General features: G+C 40.3%; 1 protein-coding gene across 3 annotated transcripts in view; it reads right to left on the bottom strand.

The window, feature by feature from the left end:
- LOC149283274 (amyloid beta precursor protein binding family B member 2-like) overlaps nt 1–15,287 on the bottom strand; it is a 99,034-nt gene extending 83,747 nt beyond the window's left edge. For 2 of the 3 annotated variants that reach the window (XM_089497769.1, XM_089497771.1), the window contains exons 1-2: nt 15,242–15,287; nt 8,060–8,869 (exon numbers count right to left, since the gene is read on the bottom strand). In XM_089497769.1, coding sequence (XP_089353895.1) covers nt 8,060–8,869; nt 15,242–15,287 — 856 coding nt within the window. Of the gene's footprint in view, nt 1–8,059; nt 8,870–10,044; nt 10,064–15,241 lie in introns of those variants that run through there. The other variant, XM_089497770.1, reaches the window with a different exon arrangement.
- Between the last annotated feature and the right edge of the window lie 2,095 nt (nt 15,288–17,382).

The following is a 17,382-nucleotide window of genomic DNA, read 5'->3' as shown; positions in this document are numbered from 1 at the left end:
GCTTATTGAGCCCCCTCCTGTGTTACATTATTGTTTGTGTTACTTCTGGTATCTTGACCCTGGTCTGCTCAATGGCTATCGAGAACTTCTGGTATCCTGACCCTGGCTATCCTAACGACTCTGAGTACCTCTGGCATCCTGACCCCGGTCTGCTAAACGGCTATTGTATATTTCTGGCATCCTGACCTCGGCTATCCTTACGGCTCCTGTGTACTTCTGGCATCCTGACCCCGGCTATCCTAACGACTCTGAGAACCTCTGGTATCCTGACCCTGGTCTGCTTAACGGCTCCGTCCAGATCACCCGTGCTTACAGCTACACTGCCAAGTGTCCTGTTATCCTCCTCAGGCCCCTTATGCGTGTCCTGTACTGAGCAAGCGTGTTCCTTTCCTGCATCCTGGATTCCTTCCGGTAAGACGATCCTCACAATAGCCATATACACTACCGTTCAAATGTTTGGGTCACTTAACTGTTTTAATGGAAAACATAATCTAATTATTATAAGCCTCAAAACCTTCCCATTTGAGTTATCCAAGTAATAGAGAGAGAAGAAAAATTAAGAGGAATGGGGATCCAGAGGATCTTTTACATAGCGCTTCCATTATCCACATATTTTCTTTATTTTATAAAACCTTACGAAAAGCATTTCGAAAACTCAACCTCCTTCGCTTTAGAGAGACATGGGGATGCACCATTTGCACATCTGAGCAATATCTTAAAAAGACTTATTGTCTTATACCAGGGTATTGTAACAAAGGGAAGCCGGGGCACGTTGCTTTCCAAATTCTTTTCACAAGTTAGGGACAGGAAGCGTGGAATACATGGGTGGAAGTAGGTAGTAACTTCATAAATGAGTTATCTACAGTGTCATTTGGAAAATCTTTATATACAGGCAAATGTCTGACGTGGAATGGCACTGCACGGTTCCACCTCCTGCGGCTTGAGGGGCAGATTTGGTCCTTCAGGTGGTGTTGGTGGGCAGCTGGGTACATGCAACACAAGGTAACAGGGGGAAGAGGAAACAAGGGGGCTGCATCCACTTGTCATCCACTGCACAGTCCTGTTGGGATATCTCAGAATGTAGAATATCTATCTATACACCCAAAATGAACTAGTTTAAAGAAAAACTAAACGGTCAATGACATAGATTATATAAATAAAAGTACTAGAAATCTAGAACGAGGGAAACAGAGAAAATCGGGTGAGTATACAAGTCTTTACTGACCACTCAGCTGCTTTTATTGTCCTGATTTTATACCACTTTTGAAAAAACTATTTAGAGATTATAAAGTCCAGGCTAAATAAAAATCACAAAATCAAATAAAAGCTTTTACAGCATCTATTAGTGATCAGCTATGAACGTCAATGTGGCCTATGTTTTATACTGCTTAATATCATTACATGCATTTAAGATATCATAAAACCATAACTTTTTACCATCATATCAGAAAACACGATGGGAAGAATAAACGCACAGAAAATGGTCAGGGGGAAAAATCCCAGTGGTTGCAGAGCATGAAAATCAGTGTGTTCTGATAACCTACAATCAATAGCTGAATTCAGGCCAAGAACAGGCCGGCAAAATAAGTGAAGAACGGCCATTTTTTTCAGTGCACTCTGGCAGATTAAAAGTAAAATTATGTAAACGCTGAAAGGTTTTAATGACAAAAAAGACCATAACCCTTTATCTTCTGGAGAGCCATGCAGCGCTTTGCTGAAGACCACAATTAACCATACTACACCAATCAACCTATTTGTCTTGTTCTTCATCATCAATCTTTCTAAATAAGTACTGACTCCATGTAGGCTTTGATGGTTCGTATGAGGTTTACCTACAAAATAAATATTAATTAATGTAATACTTTCAGAACTTGGAAAATGCTGTTTTAATCTTCCAAAGCCAAAACACCATCAAATTCAACTAGGTGTACTTGGGTTTGCAGGACTGTACATTTTATAAGGTCCAACCATGCCAGGTCTCTACTATGAAAAGGGCCAAGCTGGCCCTGTATAATGCATAGTTCAATGGGTGAGGTGAAATTCAAGGAAGCCCACAGATTTAACTGTATTTTACGTGGTCTGCTGTGCCTTTCTTGCACTAGAAGCTTGTTGAAATCGGCCCTTCATAATGCATTGTAAAGTTAGGGTGTTGAAACCCAGTGTATATACAGAGATTTAGCTCTTGATTTGCTGCATTAACTTATATTTGAATATCTTTTGCCAATTCATCAGTTGCATGTACATAAATATGAAAATCATATTAAAATACAGAAAAGGTTTTTGTTCATTTGATTGCAGGAGATTGGGATTAATTGCATGAAATGGCAAAAGCACAAAAATACACAAATCACTGAATTAAGTAGAAATTGCTTGAGAAATCACTTCTGCTGCATGAATTGGAAGGCACTGATAGCTGCCAATCACTAAGCTCATGCTGCATAAGGAGCAGAATTAATCTTTATACAGATCTGATGCTAGGAATCAATGATCAATTAAAAAAACCCAGATAAAATAATGTTCATCATGCTGCTCACTGCTGTACGTTTAAACAAAAGGCATTATTAAGACTTTAGAAACAATTACCAAAGCCACAAGTGCTGAAAGTCGTCTTACTTACAGGTATCTTTAGCCTTGTTAAACCTGAATTGTCCTGCTATCAGCATCCTTTGTTAGCTACAGGACATGTAGCTCCAAAGAGCCTCATTCTTTTCTTCCATAAAGAATTCCCAAGGTCTGACAGTTAAAACCATGGATTTCTCAGCTCGGTCCAACAGCGTCCTGATGAGACCTGCCAGAGCTTCCTTATTCTACAAAGGTGGAGCTGCTGGATTCGATCGCAGAAAAGCTTCCGACCTTCTCCAGTAGCCGGGTCTGTAGTGAGACACCACATGTTGATATCAGAAGTCACTGCCTCCACTAGCCAGACACGAGCTACAAGAGCAATAAGGAAACGATAGCCCTGCGCGCGCACACATCACTACTCCATTGATTTCACGAAGACAGTGATGTATTTTCCGATGGATTCTGTACAAGACGCAAGCTTTACAAAGAATAAATTCAAGCTGAAAGTCAGCGACCATCAATCCCGTTAAAAACACCAGAGCCTCGCATTAACATCCACGCTCCCAGGTGGACATCACGTATTTAATACCACTCTGCTCGCTTAATGACTGTAGAACCCTACTGCAAACCCAGCGCATCATTATTAATGCGAAGAAGATACCATGGGCCCCCGCACATTCGGCATACTTTACCAATAATGTATATGTAGAAAATGATTGCACATTAAACAGGTTTCACAGGCTGGTAATTAAACAGACAGACAGCTCTCCCAGCTTCTAACCTTCGAGTCGGTGAAGGTGCATTGCAGCACTGGGCTGAATTGATTTAGTAGGAGATTTCTATTAGTGAGAGTGCTGTTTTCATCACAGAGTGCCTCCCATCATTTGGATGGATCACTTAAGAGAAGCCCAGAGCCGAGCTGGCACACTGACCAGGTTTTTTGTTTTTTTTTATTAATTCGTTTAAGCGGCAACCCAAATACTGGAAAAAATGAACGTCTAAATGGAAGCCCTGCCCAAACCAAAGCTGTTGATATTGTATATAGCATCTACGTACCTCCTAAGTTTTAGCAGGACAGTCCTGATTTTCTGGCCCTGTCCAGCTTTTGCAGGGATGCTAACACACGGAGATCAGTATGTTTGACATCGCAGGCATCCCCCCACACACCACACAGTTTTGGATCATTGTCCATTTTATTAATTTAATATCTGTTGATATTTGATACCATGATGTCATATATCCTAACAAAATGTACAGGTCTTCTTGCAGAAAACAGCCCCAAAACATTAAGGCGTCACCACCATATTTAACATGGGCATAGGGTACTTTTCCATATGGCTACCTCTCTGTGTGCGCGCCAAACCCACCTCTAGTGTTGATTGCCAAAAGCTTAATTTTGGTTTCATCTGAAACTTTTCACAGCTTTACCAAGGGTGCCAACTTGATTATATATTATGAATAGTCAAATGTCTCCTGCACATGGAGGTGGGATTCCCCTCTATAATGGATAGTTAAACCTGTCTGGTAACTTTGTAGGAACTTTCACTAATGTAACTGCATTATACATGGCCCATAAATGACATTGATACGTCTCCAGTCAACACCTGCAAACTCCTGCTTTAGTGAATAAACCTCCTTGTGACCAAAGGCTCCTGCAAACTAAATACGGCCCTGCTCATCGATTAAATGGATGTATACATATAGAGTATGTCAATATATCAACATATATGTATTAATTAAACCTTGCTATGGTCAAGTTACAGAGGCTCTGTGGTGACATATTACACATATAGAATGGAGGCTTTGCATTATTGAGCAGTGGGACCATATATATATTTTCATTAAGAAATCTGTGTGAACAATTGTTTAAAACTCTGTTAAACAATTATAAGCTAAATAGGTCCACAATGTACTAATGCACTAAGCCGTACCCCATGATATACACCAGGGATGAGTACCTTTGATTATTTTTCAATTTTAGCAATGCTCATCATCATCAGCCAGCCTTTGTCAAGCCTTAAAACTATCAGGAAGGCAGATTAGAACAAGGATTAGATCAGAGATATGAAAGTCACATTTAATCTATTTACTGCCATGTAAACAATATATTGCATTTCATTGGGATCTAGTAACCATACTATCACTACTGCGGCAGGAACGATTCAGCACTCAAGGCTCCAAAAACATATTCTTAAGAGATTCACAGAGCTCAAGAGCCGCTCAAGAATTTTTACCTACATAGGACACAATAGTTTGGCATCAGAATCAATAATGTATATACGAGGTACTCGGCCGTACGTCTGTTATATGGGATACAGACGAAAGTCACCCTTCTCATGATGCATCCCTAGGACTCAATGCATGTGAATAAAGAATATACCTTAAAATCAAATAACTGACCTGCTTTATTTCTCAGAATCCAGGCTGCAATACAGGGTCAAACATGAACAATGTAGAATTATTCTATGACTGGACCATTAGTGAATAGGAGGTTTGTGGGTTTCACTGGGTTAACCTGTGATGTGTAGCTTGTTTGTTATACGAACGTTAAATAAATACCACCTTTAGCAGTAGGAGATTTTACAAACCTGGATGCAGTCTTATAGTGTAAGTGTCCCTGGTAAAAGGAGCTGTCAGATGTATTTATTTATTAAGACATTGTCATCAGCAGCCCTCCGCTGGGTTGCCATTGGATTGCTTGGGGACCCAGCGTGGCCCTGACACTGTATGACTCATATCCTGCCTGAAACGCTATTTATGCCCTATTATGTCATTAAAAAGGAACTTGTAATTAGAGCAGAGTTAAGGGTACAGACCTCCATTGATTTTACAGCTGCTTGGGCTGGTCAGGGTAGAGCCGAAAATCATACCAACTAGCCCATGAACCCCGCTGCCTACAAAAGCAGGACAGCGGGACAGCTACCCAGCAACATGAAACCAGGGACTGTTGGGAGGTATGGGATAAGGCATGATGAAAAAAAATCTAGTTTCTAGAGAAATGCATAAATCACTGAAGTGAATTCCACATCGCTGTTAAAGACATTTAATCGCAATCCCGTGGGTTTATCAGAGGCCCCTCAGACATGCAAAGACAGGTTTACAAAACACAATTTTGCTTGCCAGCGATGCTGCTTTTGCCTGAAGTAAAACAGTTATTTAACATTTGTGAAAATAAAATTCCTAACATACCAAATCTTTCAAGTTTTGATAAGAGCTTTGCAGTGATTTACGGAGACATCCTGAAAAAATGTTTGGCTCTTTGTGCTGTTGGTATAATAGACAGAAAACATTCTGAGACTGAATGGCCAACGATTTCATAGGCAGCGCAGGCACAAGAACTCTACGGCTCAGTCAAGCAGCATTAAGGCTCTGGCAGCAGCCCCTCTGTACCCACTCCACGTCCTCTCCAGGTCAAATCTAACTTCTATTTGTTAATTGTGTTAATGCCCAGATCACTGAACACCATAAGACCTTGACGACCAACTTAAAAAAACCCATCTTTTTTAATGAATGATTGTCATAGTCCCTATAGCACTAAAGCTAAATACCGGAAGGAACATTCCCAGTCGGTACAGATTAACATGTCAAAGATTGAAGAACTCCTGATTCTCTTCTTTCTCGCAGACAAACTCTCCCCAATAAATTAATAAAGTTAGAGCTATGTTCAAGTACAAATCAACCGGGCTCTCACATAACAGAGTCAATAATTTATTAAAACATAAAACAGGGTCCAAAAAGAGAAATACTAGAAGAAAAATGCACACTGGTTTAACACCTCGGCTTAGTTTCCCCTGCGGTGAAAACACTTTACACTTATATTTACTTATAGAGCAGCAGAAGATTCTTTAGCACTTTTACAACAATTTGACAATATGATTAACACATGATAAGATATACTGGTGAAGAAGGGCACTGATTTTCTGAGTTTACAATCACTTAGGAGGTTGAGAAGAAATGAGGCAGAAGGATAAGGACTTCTTGGATGAGGAAGATTTGTTCTTGTGGAGAAGTCAGTGCGTTGGAGATCTTAAAGCTATGGAGGGCAGATGGAGTGTAGATTGTACTCTTCTCCGAATAGGTGGGTTTTTTAAGTTAAGGTAAGTAGGAGGATGCGTGTTTTTCTTTTTTGCCATTAATCAGCCTTTTTTTATATTCAGGACCAATATAAGTAACAAAGTAATTCTGGGTACGTACTGTGTATATAATTTGTTACCTATAATGTATGTCACACATGTAACTACAGCTTGAGATAACACGTCCTATGGCAAGACAAGGGCTGGATTCTCTATAAAGTAGAATTGACACATGCCTAAATTGAAGGTTTTTAGTGGTGCTGTAGACCTCCTCTACCAAATTCTCCTGTTATATGGCGTTCATTTTTTTTTTGCCTATGCAAAGCCTACAGATCCTTTTCTAGAAAACCTTTACAGCCGTTTAGGGAGACCGCAGTCGTGGTGCCCAGAGCTACGCAGAATGCCTATCGGGCCCTGGGCAAGACTTAAGAAACCAATTATGAAGCCCTAGCTTCAGGGACATTTGGCACTAATCGTGCTGCAGGATTATGGGAAGGACCTGAACAAGCTATAAAACTCTACATCCACGATAGCTGGCTTTCCTTTTCAATTCCTCAAGATGCCTATACTAGCATACAAGGAGCTATCATGTTAACAAAACATTTACAGTTCACATATACGTATATTGCTATTTAGGGTTGAAAATGGGTAATAAAACTATCATATTTAAAAATCTATTTAGTATTCATAATCCAAACCCCATATTTTGTTCTGCTCACTAAAGAAAACACACATAGAAAATGTTGCTATTCACAAAATCATCGTTGAACCACATGTAAGGAAAATTTATATAATTCTATTGTTCTAAGAGGAAATCATGTATTTTTTTTGAAGTTGATACCTTTTATTGGGCCAACATTGAAAAAGCAATGTAGAGTCACATAGGCATTTGGGACCTCCGAGCTTCAGTCAAAGATGATGTATTCATTAAGTATCAAGTCCTACTAAAGGTTCCATCTTCTCTCAAATCACAAGCTAACACTTGGTACATGTGGTGTCCCTAAAAGCTTTAATACCTAAACTCAAGATCCAAGTTAAGCTATTAAAAAACTTTGTGTATTCAGGTGCATATAAAGTATACTCAGGTCTCTTATCAGCCAAAGATTTGTCAGCACTTGGTGTGGTCTTTGCTTTGTACTCATTTTACATAAAGTGGGATAACCACTGGAGGATCACAAAGTACCATTTTCCAAAGCACTGTACCTTCATATTTTTTCAATGATATTTATTTTAGGTAAGGAAAGTACCTGGTTTTTTTTTAATGTTGTCCTTGCCCGTAACAACATATGTAGGAGCAAAATATTAAATATATATATTTATAGTAAAATCCATGCTTACCTAAAATTCTAATAAACAATGCTTTAAATGTATACACTCTAAAAACATGAAGACACATGATCACCATGTACATTATAATTGGTTACCTGTTTCATCAGGTGATATTGGTGAAGCGCTGTCCTGGGATAACGTTGTCCAACTTGAATCTTCATCACTAGGCGCCAGGTTCTGAATGCGGTGCAAAGCACAGTCTGTCTTTGCACCAGTTTTTGGTTGGTCCTTCTTAGTTTCTGGACTGGATGATACTGTGGGAACCTGACTGTCCTCTGGACTTGGTGTCTTGTTCAATTTTGTGGGCAACACTTCCCCATTGGCTATTATGCCAGATCCGTGGCCACTGATCCAGGTAGAGTTTTCCTCTTGCTTCACTGAGTGGCCATTACCAAGCCCCTGCCCCAGATCTCTAGATGTTTCTAGATCTGCATAGTAGTTGAGGAAGCTCTTGGTTCTTCTAGGAAGTAATGGTGCAATTTCACTGCTTCCTATGTCATCTGCAACTACTTCTCTCCCTTCCAGCTTCTCTGAAATTCTGTTGACAGCAGCCTCTGTGCTTCCATTTTTGTTGGGATCCTGCCCTTGTTCAGCTGCCTTCCTCAGTTGATTTTCTCCATTCTTCACTACTTTAATGTTTGGAGAACCATTTGACAAAAGAGGCTGACTTGCAGGGTCAGACAAGCCCATAGCTGCCTGAATATTGGTCAGTGCGTATTTTTTTCTGCATTTTGGTGGAGTGTTGCTCTTTGGTTCAGTGTGCTTCACATCTGCATTCAGCAACTCGTTATGGGATGAGCGCAAGTTCAAGGTGTTTGGAGGGCTAAGTGGACCATTTCGATTCGCAATGTCTGTCGCACTGTGGCTAGCCATAAACACTGGAAGGGTGTCCACACCCGAATCAACTAAAAAAATTAAAAGAAAGAGTAGTTTAGGAAACATGGTTCTGAAATTACATCTTCGCCACATACAAACTTGTTCTGCTCATGTTAACGCAAACATCCAAATCGGCCTACTTTACAATGTTTGGGAATAAGGATTAACTCAATGCATTTTTTTGTTATAATAATTTATGTTATAATAATTCTAATAAAAGTCAGAATCACATGCTACTATGCTTCTTCAGAATCTTATGATACTATGTTTCTTCTGTAGTGGATATTACATTTACCTTATAATTTTCTTTTTATATATATTTTGAGGTGGCATCTATAATAACATTTCAAGACAGTACTTTCTCCAACACTCCTTTTTCATGCCATCCGTTTTAGAGATTGTTCGTGAAATTTAAAAAGGTTTGACAATAGTGAATGCTGGGAAGTCCGGATGCCAATGTGATATATGTGTGATTTATTTTGGTAATACTGGTCATTTGTTTGGCTGGGCTTGCACTCCAACACTGGCTGCTCTGCTACTTACATCTGAATGATGAGCCGCGTGAGTATTTCCGCAAGCAAACATACCGTTCCAATAAGTAACGAGAAACAGAGAGACTCACCTTTTAGAAAAGGGCTTGTGCCCTAAAACATGCAGATTATGAGACCCTACGTGTGATGAGGTTTAGTGCTTGCTGAAGGCCACCCCCCAGGGCAGCAACCTATAATTGCACACTGCAGCGCCCCAGTTTATGAATTCAAGTGCCAGCAGAAGTACAGGACTTTCCCTTAATCAGATCCGTATTCAATAGGGAGAACCAACAAGGATATTCTTCTAAGATTTTGAAGAAGGATAAAAGCATGATGCCAAAAAGATACCATGCTGTAACATATTATGAAAGCAAAAACATAATAGTATATGTATTGTATCCATCTTGTAAGCCCTTTGTTGTTTTGCCAAGGGCTGCTGTGATTAGGAGAAATAGAGTCAAACAAATACATGTATTTCCATCCAAAGGATTTCAACTAGGATTTCAAAGTTGCAACTATATCAATTGAAGACGTTGCAAACCTTTATGGACATTAGGAAGTAAACAGAAAAAAAGCAAAGAAGTGTGAAAAGAAACCATAAAATGAAAATCAAACAAAACATGGGTTGAGGAACACAGCTCACACTCGACACAACATTTTCAAGGGAGTCTGACCTTGCATGGCTTCAGACATGGATCGCAAGGGCGTCAGCAATGGATCAGGATTTAGGATAAAGTTAGAAATCTGAAAAGAGGGATGATTGGAAAAATTAAAACAAAGAAAATCTTACTAATACTACAGGATTAAACTAATACCGGGAATGTGATAAAAAGGGTATAAAATGAAAGAAAACGGAAATCCAACATAAATTGAAAGACAAACACAGGAAAATCACAATGTCTAAGGTCAGGCATGGAAAAAATCTAAAATATTATTTACCTTTGTTACAGGTCTCGTATTTTACCGATTCTAGCTCATTTTATACATTTAAAATGATACCCCTGGAATAATGTAATTGTTTTAAAGATTAAGCAGGTTCAGTGGCACGTACAAGTAAAACCTCCACTAATTTACTGATTTCTAAAAACAAATTCTCTTTCCCGCCATGAACTTGCCCCCTTTCTCATCATTTACATTCGAAGGCAGCCTGAATCAATGCATTTTTCCCTGCAGTATTTCCACAACCACCACTGATTTACTGGAAACCAACACAGCTATATACTGATTAGCTGGCTGCGCTACAGAAAATCGTCCTTTGGCACCCTTGGCATTAATGAACCAGCACTTTCCAATAGTAATATACTTTGAAATGTATAAAATAATACCTATTTCATTCATGTCTGTTATCACAGAGTTGCAACGTTGCACAAGAAGGCTATGTGACAGCGATAGTAGCTGTTACATTAAATACATAGGGGAAGTCTAGGTGTTTGTAACTTGTTCCATCATATTTAGACTCTAAAATTCCATTGCCTAGAATGAGTATGTCCAAGAAGTGTACTGACGAACGCTCCTGGCCTCCAGTACAAGCAGCTGGGGAGGACTTAAATGAGACAGAAGCCTCATAATGGAACTCCAACAACTAAAGAACGCCTGTACTGATTTCCATGAACCGGAGTCCACGTAAATGGAGTTAGCTACCCCCATGGCATTCACATGGTGGGGTTGACTTTTAATACTTGTGTGTATGTATGTATGTATGTATGTTGTGTATGTCTGGGTTTATTAACTGGACTGTAAAATATAGGTTTTGGGAAAAGTGATGCACATTAAATAATATATCTATGCTTCAATAAAATATATATACCAGAGATTCCCCCCAAGGCGTGAAGACCATTACCATGGGCAATGATGTCCCTTCGGTTGTGATGTTTTTACCAGTAACTCTAGCCCTTCATTAATTTGTATCATAAATCTATCCAATATACAGCACATGATAGTGGGATTTAGCACATGATAGTGCCATTTAGCACATGATAGTGGGATTTAGCACATTCCCACTCTGCTCCATACACTTTAAGTTGAATGGGAGCATTTAGTGCATCAGGTAAGCGGAAACCTCCGTACAAGACTAGCAAATCTGACAACCTCTTACATACCTGTTTCTTCACTAGCACAGCCCTGTCCTCGAAAAGTATATACATCCATAAGTCAGAGAGGTACGCACTTCCTTCGGTTACCAACAAAGTCAAAATATAATAAAAAATATAATGATGATAAAAATACAGCTACAGAGAATAACACGTTTGTCTGCAGTAAAGCACCACATGAAACAGACCAAACCTTTCACGGGGAATTAGGCTTTAAAGACACGTCTGGAGAGTGCAGAATGTGTGGCTATAAGGAAACGAGTCACTTCTAATCTCCCAAAGATCAGGCATCATCGCACAGGAAAGCACGGCTCCTTTTCACATACCTAGACAAATCTTTTCTATTCTTTATCCCTGCGCACGCACAAAAATAACAAACTGCAGATTTTCAGGAAAAGAAATCAGGGCTACACCCAGCAGCCCAGACAGAATTAAAGAGAGAGAAATTAACTTATTTCTGCTGAAATATATACAATTCAACTGTTTTTGCATCTCACATAGAAAAAAGGTATAGCTTTCTTAACACCATAACATGTGGGGTCCATGTTTAAAGCCTCTAATAAGACCTCTATAACATATATTTTATATTCGTTATGTTGAACACATATAAGAGATATTTAATTTATGGCTTGCAAGTTTTTGTACACACCATTGATCTTAATGGTATGGCAAAGCGTATTACTGCATCACATGCCACAACAAAGAAAGAGTAAAAAGCTCATTAATGATCTACTAATTAGCGATCAATCTACTCATCTGTATGTACACCTGTCTATACAGCTATTAGATGCACTTTTGTCCATTAATGGGTAATAAAAGCATTTTGCACCTTGGGGGCCTATCCCAAAACCCACCAATCAGCCTTCGTTCACTTGACGACTGATGGATAAAGACTATTTGCTCTTAAAGCATCGGTCGGGCAGTGTTTATCTCGCTGTTATCTTTCCTTTAGTCAGACAAGCATTGGTTTTCCACTACCTGGTCCCTTAACCAAGAGCTGCTGCTGCCTCCTAGACATCCACACTGACAGGTGTACTAGCGGCACATTCATGACTCCCATCCGGCACAATGGCACGCTGGCCTGCTAAACGGGCTATGGTGATATCAGGCCAAACAGAACCTAGCCAATTGGCTCTGCAAAAATATTTTGCAGCGCGTAAGAATACTGAGGGATTAACATAAAAACATTAAAGGTAGAGATGTGACCGTTCCATGTATGAAGGTTCAGTCATATTCATAAAAATCATTTGAACATATTTTACAAAGGCCTACTCAATAGCACATGTCCCAAACCAGAGGACGAAGGAGAAAACAGACAGAATCAACAGAAACAAAAGGTACGCCGATGTTAAAGGCCATTTAGAACGTAGAAGTAAAAGGGACACCCAGATCCAGGCCCAGGAAATCCAATGCATGGGGTTGATGGTTCTCAGTACTCCTTGGGTATTGGTGTCCAAGGAGAGGACATGACTGTGGAAGTGACTGGCAGAGGACGCAGAGGACGGGTCACTCTGAAGCTACACGTAACACACTCATCATGCATTGTACGTTTTTAATTTTTCCAAACAAATCATCGCTGCGATTCTCCAAGCTTTCAATGCCCGTGAATGTCGTTGACATGCCACACAGCTGCACCGATCCCTGCCTCTCTCTGGTCTAATGACATTCTGCTTTTATGGGTAAGAAATGAGTAACGGGATTTAATGGCATGAATGCCAGTACGGGATGTGTTATGTATGGACTCTGCCACATCAGTTCCACTTCAATTACAATCAATGTCACTGAAACAAGCACTTTCTGGAGCAGTACTTGTTAAAGTAATTATTCTGCACCATTTGATGGAGATATTGTCCCTTACAACCAGTGGGTAAAGTGCGATAACCAGTTTGGTTTTAAAATTCCCAAGAAGGCTGCATCTGGAGCTCTGGGCTGCCAACTGAACGACATCGGGGGCTGTGTATTGTGGACAAGTTCTGGGGCACAATGTTAAAAGTGAAGCAATCAACACAAACCATGCATCAGTTGCCACGATTTACGCACCAGCGCTGCTCTGTGTAACACTTTATGACATTTTTAGATAGTTTTTTTTTTTTAAACCAGAGGGTCAGAGACTAAAGTAGAGTGGGATGTTTTACTTTACTGAGAGGGTGGCAGAGGTTAATGTAGTGAGATATTTTAAACATACATGGGACAGGAATAGGGCTCCTGGGTTTCTATCTGTAGAGCAGACTAGATGGGTGTTATCGGCTGTCAAGTTCTTTGTTTTTTTGAGTTAGTGAAAACTTTGATGCTGGTAATAACCTGTTTTTTTTGTCTCTATGAAACCCCTACCTATACAGGCATGTAAGGAACCGGAGCTCAGCAAATCTGGTGCTCAGTCAAAGGTTGAAAATGTACACAAATCGAATCTGGCATCCCAGTGATTCCATCATGCTGAGAGCATCTTGTGACCTTGACACCTCACTTTCATGAGGTCAGCACGGCTACAAAATTGCTGTATGATGGCAAGATTTCTGTCCGCTTTACATTCTGGGTACATTGCTGCTATAAACGCTACCCCTGCAGCCAAAGCTATAAGTCTTTCCGTTTATGGCTGTCAAATGCATGCCAGTGTTTTTGATGCTACTCAGAAGTGATTCCTATCATAAATCCTTATAATTACATTTCCTTCCTAAAGCCAATTAAAAGGAAACTGTGGCACTTATTATGGTTGAAGACTTTAAAGCTACACAGATAGCCTACAAGTGCGTATACAATCACCTAGACAACGTGGATACAGGGAAACAGAAATTAGTGGGGTCAAAAATATATATTTATGATTTAACTATCTGTGATACAAACCCCCAACTGTCCATCATGAGCCAGCTGGAGACATCCTCTATAAAATGAATGGAGGTCTTTGCTGTTGCATCACAGGGTGGCTATTCGGGTAATGCGGGTATATACTCGTTTCCCACTTTATGTCCTGTGTGTGCTGTTTGTGTGACTTTTTTCACATTTCACGGCCGGGTGGGTTTAGATCATGTGTTGCAATAAACATACTTTCTCCGCATATCTGCTTATAGTAACAAAGATTTTTAGAAATGAGGGTCTCTCTAGACAACGAACCCTTTTTTTAAATTAGTGCGTGGCAGCTTGATAAGGACTTGATGTGTTTCTCAAGTACAAAGGGCTAACAGAGCAAACCATATATACATAAAGTAAAAAAGCAGCATTATAGGAAAATTATAATTGTTTTGAAACCAATATTTAGAAAGCCCTTTTAATAATACAAAAAAAATCAAAGTTGGACATTAATAGGAAATTGGAAACTCTTGGATCTTGCAGGTTACCCAAACCCTCTCTGGCATTCATATTAAGCAAGCAGCCCTGTATTTGGACGGTAAAATGTAGTGAAATTATAGTTGGTCATTAGGACTTCTTTTGTGGAGATGACTCCGGTATCAGCTTAGCACAAAATAGGATGAGAATTCACAGAGGGAAGAACAATATATCACAGCCAAATGTTTGCAGCATTCCATGCGTCAGTGTTACAACAAAAAGTTAACCTGCTGTATTTAAATGAAATGAAGTAATTTAGCTGTCACTGTCTGCTATAATCATTCATGACGATGAACTGTCAATAAATAGAAGTTCTACGATTACTGCCGAGCAACAGCTTTGTCTCATAATCATACCCCTTATCCCTTTATTCCATGTGTCTGGGAAACTGATACAAAATTGAAACAGTAGGGAACGCAGGACTGTGTTAATAACGTACACGGCAAAAAGCTATACATACATGAAGTGCTTGGCCTGTAGGATGCACCTGGATAGCGCCTGCCCATGGTGGACCGTCAGAACATAACAGCGCCGTGAACAGCTATTGGAGATGTCTCCTCTCGGATTAAACCCCGGAGCTGGGGAAAAAGAAAAAAAGATTTACAGCTGCTATTAATCTTCTTACATTAAAACGTTAAATACCTCTAATATTTCATGACAATTGGGTGCATTCTTTATTGATTGCATGATCGGAATGTATTAGCCATGGACTTCGACTTATGAGTCATACCACTACGGCAAGTTTAACGAATTGAGCACCGAAGGGAGTAATGCAACCAGTTGCAGTTGATGAAATCATTTAGGAACTAGTTGGGTCACCGAGTCAGATCGCACCGTGGCACACAAATGAACTGAAACTTTCTTTATGCTTGTGACATCATACATAATTGGGGTAATTATTTAGTGGAAAAGGACATCTTAATTTTAAACACCAGTCGATATCAGAGTTAACTCTGGCTCACACTATGAGGTATGTGACAGCAATCCAAGCAGCCAGACTGTGAAATGCGTCTTACTTTCCAATTTTTCACAGAAAATATGCTGACCGCTTGCAATTTCACTAAACCCGTCTCAGTTGTTATCTTTCTTGCTCTAGGAAATTCATTGCTACCTCTGAGCTGCCACAACGCACATTAGCCTGGAAATGTTATCTGGTGTTTGCCTGAAGCAACACAAACCGACATCAAGACAACAGCATCTCTGTGACGGATGCCACGGTTAGGCTGAAGTTTAAAATCACAAGACAACATGAAAACATCACGGGTATTATAAGTCAGACTGTAGCCTACTTCAGAAACCCACAAGAAGACGGGCTATGTATCTATGCTGCTCCCAGATTAACCTGTATCTGCCGAGAGGTGAACTTAATATGAGATCATAAAACACAGCAAAAAGCAGGAGCGCCCAACGGCCAGCTGATCAGCTATATTTTCCATGATCCAGAGGGAGAGATATTTCAGAAAAAGCTAGAGATCTAACTTATGGCCGTTTCCGCAGTACAGATATAACACGATCAGTGTAGAAAGGCTCAGAAACACAATGGCAGCAGGTACCCGGCAGCTATTTCCACTGCAGGGATATACGTGATGCAGAACGGTATTCTTCTGTGTTCCTAAATATATACATTAGGTTCCTGATATCAGCACCATGGACAGGGAGTGGCGGATAACTATAGGTTTAGGATACAGGAATAGCTTTATTTTTATGCAGATTGTTTTTTTTGGAATGATGTATGGCAGGGGCGCCCAAAATGCGGCCCTGCAGCAAGGGCAACCGATCTTACGCAGACCGCACCTCGAGCCCTGCTACAACCAGAGCCCTGCTACTTACCTGTGGGAGTGTCTTTTGTACTGCATAGAGGAAGCGGAACCCAGCAGGGTTCACGTGACATCACATGACTCTGCTCCAGTCCTGCTTCCTCTGTGCAGAACCAGAGAATGCAGAGGGAGGCCGCGCCCCCCTGCTGAAGTCTGTGAGCGGCATCGAGGAGCTGCAGTGCAGGTAAGGGGGTGGGGAGGGTGTTTGAATGAGTATGCGTGATTGAGGGAATTAATCTGTGAATGAATGAGTATATGAATGAATGAGTGTGTGTGGATGTGTAAGTGCTGGAACCTAGGCATGATGGGACTGTGATTGCTGTTAGCAATCACACTCCTATCATGCCAAGTCAGCCAGTACATGCTGAAACCTGGCTGCCCCCCTTGTGCATTGATGCTGCCAGCAGTATGGGGTCTGCACATCACTTACAGCCACCCTGTATCAGCATGTACTGGCTGACTTGGCATGATAGGAGTGTGATTGCTAACAGTGAACCGTGAATGTTTTGGTCCAGAACTTTCATTTTGGTGCATCCCTAGAATAAATAGAACTATTTCATTTTTAATTATCCTGAGTCCTAAATTTGTAGTCACAAAACTTTCTAGGCCCAGAAATCAGTGAGAGGAAAAGTAAAGGTTTTGTGTCATTTACTTTATTTTAATCTGCATATTTTATTAAAGGCCATATTTTCTCACAGTGAAAAATGAGTGCGGCCCGCGCACGGATACAATTCTGATGAAGTGGCCCACTGCAGAAAAAACTTGGACACCCCTGATGTATGGT

This window comes from Sceloporus occidentalis, unplaced genomic scaffold (assembly GCF_023333645.1).
Source record: "Sceloporus occidentalis isolate IW3139 unplaced genomic scaffold, rSceOcc1.0.p SCAF_107, whole genome shotgun sequence".
Taxonomy (NCBI): domain Eukaryota; kingdom Metazoa; phylum Chordata; class Lepidosauria; order Squamata; family Phrynosomatidae; genus Sceloporus; species Sceloporus occidentalis.
This window is presented reverse-complemented; position numbering and strand designations above follow the sequence as displayed.